At 32.5% G+C, this 6,504-nt stretch overlaps 2 protein-coding genes across 2 annotated transcripts in view; one reads left to right on the forward strand and one right to left on the reverse strand.

Moving 5' to 3' along the window:
- Window positions 1-6,504, forward strand: part of LOC117177987 (5'-AMP-activated protein kinase subunit beta-2) — a 314,314-nt gene that overhangs the window by 273,187 nt on the left and 34,623 nt on the right. The gene's annotated exons all lie outside the window — the stretch shown is intronic.
- LOC117177986 (inactive pancreatic lipase-related protein 1-like) overlaps window positions 1-6,504 on the reverse strand; it is a 111,966-nt gene that overhangs the window by 48,392 nt on the left and 57,070 nt on the right. The window contains exon 3 of the mRNA XM_033369148.1: window positions 5,122-5,449. Coding sequence (XP_033225039.1) covers window positions 5,122-5,449 — 328 coding nt within the window. The remainder of the gene's footprint in view (window positions 1-5,121; window positions 5,450-6,504) is intronic.

A 6,504-nucleotide genomic window follows, 5' to 3' on the forward strand; every position in this document is an offset into this window, starting at 1 on the left:
TCAGTTCCAAAATAAAATCAAGAAAAATAAAAAAATTCATCTTAAACTGATGTATCAGATTCAGACTATGAGAATATTAATATTTTTTCATTACTTTACGAAGAAATACAATGAGCTGAAATTTAATAGTGAAAATTCGATAAAAATTGAAATTACGCTGGAATTTCTCATGCGGTATTTTAGAAAGTGAATTATTTTAATAAACATCAAACTTCATACCTGGTATAAAGGATGTAAGAGATAGAGTCATTGCCTAAAATCCCACGGGATTGATTATCAAATCCTTTAAGGATGGCAACCTGTGGCTTTCCATTCCCATCAGGCATGAAAATCCAATCTTCGCCATAGCCGTCATACTTTTCCCGGAGTACACTCTTCATTTCAGCATTTACCAATTTAAAAGTCAGACAAATGACAAAAAAGACTTGGGTAAACTGAAATCTCGATATCATTATATAACTGTTTGTTAAACCAGTGGAAAGTACATGGAGTCCACAAAGAAATATCTGTTCAACGACAAAGGAATTGGTTTTTATAACGCTGAAAAGAAGTTAAAGGCTCTCTTATAAATCAGCATATAGCATTTAAGTATGCGCACACATTATCGCAGCCGACTTTTTATTCAATGCTTCTTATCACTTGTACGTAAATACTGTAAAACAGTGGTGAAGCAAGAATTATCGGCGAAGATTCAGGTTTATTTCTAATTAAGTCCGCACGTGCTGTGATACCTTCTTATCATACATGATTGCTATAGGTTTACATACGATAATCTCTCGTACCCCGTTTCCTTGTTGAGCGGTAAAACATATTTATCATTATTTCCTGATATGCAAAAATAACTAGGGGTGACTTTCATCACTATTAGTATCGTTATCACTTAATCATTGTATTCTTTTCCTTTTTCTGTGGTGGAATTAATTGCCCATTCACAATATTTGATGTTCAGGTCTTGATTTGAATTCAAGTCCTATTTCTTGTACATATTCTATTTTACAGAGCTTCTATTAATTTTCGTTACATTTTTTGACCTAAAACCAGTACAAAATTATGAATTCCCGAAATGTACTATTTATGTATATTTCACAATATCCCACACTAGAAATAATGTACACTCAATGATTTGAAGGGCATTTTTATAATATTATATGAAAACCCGTGTTCTGTCTCTGAATCAAAGACATTTTTATTTTTTTAAACTTTAAATTGAAATCATTTAATTATTTCAATTTTAATAAATATAATGAAAGCTAGTATTTTTTAATTACTTGCTGCATTTTAGAAACTTTAATGTCTTTATAGGATTCCTTTCCGGAAAACCTAACTTTCAACAATGGACACATGGAGTCACAAAGTGAGTTCATTTACTTTTCATTGGAAAATTATTTTCTCATAAAGGCCACTCTAACTTGATGTATTCATTCGTTGTTAATTAAGATTACCTTATCCATAAGTTAAAATCATAAATATCGTCGTTTGTAGGTAAGAGCGAGTTTTCTTTTCCTTTGTAGAGGCTGGGCCTTTTATTGTATTTTCACCAAACTCTCCGCCACCGAATCCACCGGCGAGTGGAACCTCGGGGAAAACTTTTTTGAAGACTCGTGTTTCCATTTTCTGACCATCAATACGTTCACAGCAGGAAAACATAAAACCCATTGAGAACTTTTTAAAGTGTATTTTTTCCCTCACAAAATTTAATTTTTGTTCTATTTGTTCCTCTTCACGACAATTTTTAGGGATGATTATGGACCATGTTTTTATATCTGGACCAGACAATGTAACCACTGCTAAAGTTGCAGATTTCTTGCAGAAACTTTGATCATGTGCGTTCTGACAATAGACAATGTTCTTTACAATTCCACCTATTAGTGATAGATTTTGCCTCGGATACCTACGAATAAATAGTTACTTAATTCAACAGGATTTAAGTCTGAAAGGTTTAAATACCTGTACAATACTCTAATAGTACGGTACGTTCTAGAAACGTCAAATGTCCACCTTTTGGAATGTCCACTTGGGACTTGAGGGAGACTTACTGTTATTGTTATTATTAACAATAAATATCACGCATACGGTAAGAGATAGGTAAAAAGTCGATGTCAGTTTATAATATGGATATCATATTGTAGCATAGTGTACGCGATAATCAAAACTAAAAAATGTCATTTCAGACTTATCGTGGATGTGGCTGGAACGTTCCGTACTATAAAGGTTAATGATACAATATAGTACATCGTATATTGAGAGCGTAAAGAAGACAAAATAACCGTCTGCTCTTGAAACACATGATACTTGTTGTCCTGCTCTCATTGAAAATAAGAATGTGGAGCAGATATAGGATGTTTGGTGTACTTGATAATTTTATATTATCCATAAGTGGTGCAATGTACATGCAATTACGTATTTTCAAGAAAGGCGGACAAAAAATATATTTTGTTGCATTTTGTAACTGCATAAATCTCGAATTTGTTAAAATGGGAAACGAGGGGATTATTAACATGATTAATTATAATAATTTTTATCGATTGTCAAGGAATTGGGAGGAAGATAGCAAAAGAAAAAAATTGAAAAATAAGAGAAATAGACATAGACTGAGCTTTCCTACTTTCATTTCCTAAGAAAAAGTGGTCTAGCGATACATTCATAGAAACTTTTAAACACACACACATCTGGAGTATAAATAAGCTTAAAATAAAACACGTATTTAAGATTTTTTATTAGTCTTTTGTTTAATGCGTGTACTGCAAAGTACGATATATAACCAAATTTATTGCACAGTTTCAGATCAGAATACTGACAAATGTAAACGTAGCCAAGATTAGTCAAAACATGTCCATTAGGGTGGTCCTTATTTTTACTCTTGGGGAATTTTTTTCAAATTTCTTTGGCCTCCCCCCCCCCCCATTTTATTGGAATGGCCCAAAAAAAAAGAATGATTTCGATCCAATTTAAGCGAAAAAAATTTTTTTAATTATTTGCACTTTATCCCAACCTCGTAAGACGTATAGAAACAAAGTTATAAGCGATTTTATTTCAGATATTTTCATTACCTCTACAGGTGCGAATATTAATAGATTTCGATTACAAATGATATCACTGGTTTCAGAGAGATTACAAGAAGCATTATGCAAATTTTGACTCCTTTATATCTTTTTCCCGTGAAGCTGTGTCAAGTTAAAAAGATTGTTTAAACATTGATGCCTAATTATATCAAAATAATTTTTTCATCCACTTTATACGCAAATATATTTATTATAGAGTAATGAACGCTTCTGTTTTAAACGTTTCGTAATCAAACAAATCACTTTAGAGAAACAGAAGAAAAACTTTTTTCAAATAAAATAATATTACTCAGCACAGAAAGGATACTAATTTTTATACATTATTTTACATATTAACGCTTTTCTTGCAAAAACTATTGATCTCATTAAATAAGTATCAGGACAACTTTTATTCCTCTTCTTTTCCTCTACAATAATGCAAAAGAATTTTTTTTTAATATTGACCGGTAATTCAATAATGAATTAATAATGCAAAGTTAATGAATCGCTTATATCTGGAGAACGCCATAAATGCCAGAGGGGTATCACGCAGATTCGGAATCAGGAGATCAGCCTGAACAAGAATCATTAACAACATTCCATATCAAACACGAATTCGACGGAAGTGGTTATGTCATCCGGACTATAATAAACTACAACCGACAATTCTTAACCGATGTCGATGTTTGTTTTTTTAGAAATTCTCAGCATTGAATGCTTCAGAACATCGCTAACCCCCATTTCTAAGTGTTATGTTGTGGACTTAATTATTTAAAAATTTGATTAATATTATTTTTTGTCCTAACAACAAAGCAAAATGAAATTATTATGTATCAGAATGAAAGTAGATTTGCTTTAGGAACATGAATATTTAGCTATGGATTCAACGAAATTGTTCTAAACGAATTATATAAACAATTACTTAAATGCGATGTTCAACAAAAATTAACAATGACTATTCTAACAAATATTTTAACCCTTAAATGATACACCTCCAAAAAATAACGTAGCTGACTCTTGGGGTCTTTTGCACCCCGACGTTTTTAAACTGTTGTAAAAAGTTTAATTTTTTATATTTTTGTTAAGAAGTTTTTTCGGGTATTCTTTAACATCTCTTCTAAAGAATCAATCGGTATAGTAACTTAAATTTTATTTTTAACACTTTGAGAAACAATGAAAAATTCATGGAATTTGCGAATTTTTATATTCGTTCAAAAGTGGTCTGGGGTCCAATGGGCCCCCAGTGTCATTTAAGGGTTAGTAAACAAATTGTAAATTTTGTTATTTTTCCGATCACATTGGCTTTCTCTTATCAAATTACTTTAAAATCAATTAAAAATTATAATTTGCAAACACAGAAAAATGTAAAAGTTCACAGTTTTAAAACTTTCTTTAACGGGAATAGCGGAAACAATTATTTTTTGTACTGAATGAAGTTGCGGGTGATTATTCAATGTTAATGTTTCGCCAAGATTTCATTTAGCATTTTTGTTCAGAGCACAAAAAAGGTGAAATATTGAATTTTTTATTCCTATTTGTAAAAATAACTAAGTCCACAGATTTATATGAAAAAATCGGACCTCGCAATGTTCTGAAGAATTTAATGCTGAGGATTTCTAAAAAATATATATCCAAATTCGTTATGCATTGTTGACCGTTTGTGGATTATGATCAGTAAATTACCGATCTAGCCCAGTGTGCGGTGCGTGGTCTCGTGGCAACTAATTCCTTCCACCCCATTTTCAGATTAAGATGATTTTGAAAGGAAAGAATCAAGCTTTCTTTTTAAATTACTTTAAAGAAGATAAAAATGGTGGCACTTTGATAAAAGATAAAAAAACATTTTAAATTAAAAAATCAAGATCAAATTAATTGTTATATATAATATAATTTTTTTAAAACGTCATGAAAAAAAACTTTTCGAAAATTCGGACATATAAAACTTAAATCGGGCAACTGTAACAAAAATGACGAACTATTGATTTAGTAGAGTTTCAATAATGTCGGAAACAACAGAATTTCAGGCGGGTATACTAGGCGAATTTCGCCCCTAATATGAAAGACTATAAACTTTACTCACTTGTATTTTATAGATTCTAGTATTTTAGTAGCAAGTGTATAATTTTCACCATCAGAGAATACCATTACACATTTTGACGTCTCGTTCTTTCCAAATCCGGAATTTTTCGCTATCCAATCTTGAACTTTTGCGAGCATATTTTTACGGTTTGTAGTACCCTGTGTAGCATCGATAGAAAAAGTCTTGATTTTCATTTTGGGAATAATCGGAACAAAGACGCACGCAATATCGTTTTTATCTAATTCAATTTCATCTAATACAGCACCGTAAGTACGTAGCATTAGAGTATCACAAGATGGTGGTAATTGTGAACAATAACAATCTGAAACTGTAAGTAGTATACAAAATATATTTTAGGGAATGAAGTATATATTATGAGTCAATTCAGAGTGGCGAAACATGGACAATTTAAAAATCACTGTACTTAACAGAAATACCAACTTCATACAATTTAATGTTGTCAGTAGATTAATTAACTGACCCATAGAAATCTAAAGCGTCATTCATAAAGTCCACTATTTGACGTAACTGAGTTTTCTTCGGAAATCGTAAATAAAATAAATTTAAAGGATATCAAAAATATGCCTCCATATAGGGTAATATGTAAATGCACTGGTGGGAGGATGGCGATTCTATGATTATATCCTTCAGGGGGTAAGAAATTCTTATTAAAGAGGTTCGTTTTTAAAGCTTCCTATATCCGGGCATCATGCACTTTTCAAATGTCTTTTATCCGCGAAAAAACTATAAAAGGAAATAAAAGGATATTTACTTAACAGAAAATGGTCCTTTTTTAAGGTGCGAGAACTTTTACTCGGTAATCATGTTAAAAAAGAGAAAATCATTATATACCAGAGCTATTATTGTTATATTTGAGACGAAAGAATTTCAATTAAGGGGTTGGTTAAATCAAACTTTGAACTTTTTTCGATAGGTACGGCACTGACTCAATATATATTTTTTTCCGCAGGCGGGCTTTAGAGAGAGAAGGAGCACTATTGACAATATTTACGTCTTGCACCACGTAGTGGATAGAGAATTAACCAAAAAGGGTGCCAAAGTGTACGCATTTTTTGTAGATCTAAAGAGCGCGTTCCCGTCAGTGGATAGGGGGAGGTTGTGGGAGGCAATGGAAGAGAGGGGAGTGAAGAGGGGCCTGATCGAGAGGGTAAGGGAGGTATACGAGGAGACAAAAGATAGGGTGAGAGGAGGGGAGGGAATCTCAGAGAGATTCTGGACGGATAGGGGGTTGACGCAAGGGTGCCCGCTTAGCCCAATGCTTTTTGCAATTTTGATCGCGGATATGGAAAGTATGCTAGCGGCCGGAGAGGTAGGAAGAGTTAGGCTAGGAGGAGTCAGGATATGGTCACTCGCCATGGCCGG

The sequence above is a fragment of the Belonocnema kinseyi genome, chromosome 8 (assembly GCF_010883055.1).
Source record: "Belonocnema kinseyi isolate 2016_QV_RU_SX_M_011 chromosome 8, B_treatae_v1, whole genome shotgun sequence".
Lineage (NCBI taxonomy): Eukaryota > Metazoa > Arthropoda > Insecta > Hymenoptera > Cynipidae > Belonocnema > Belonocnema kinseyi.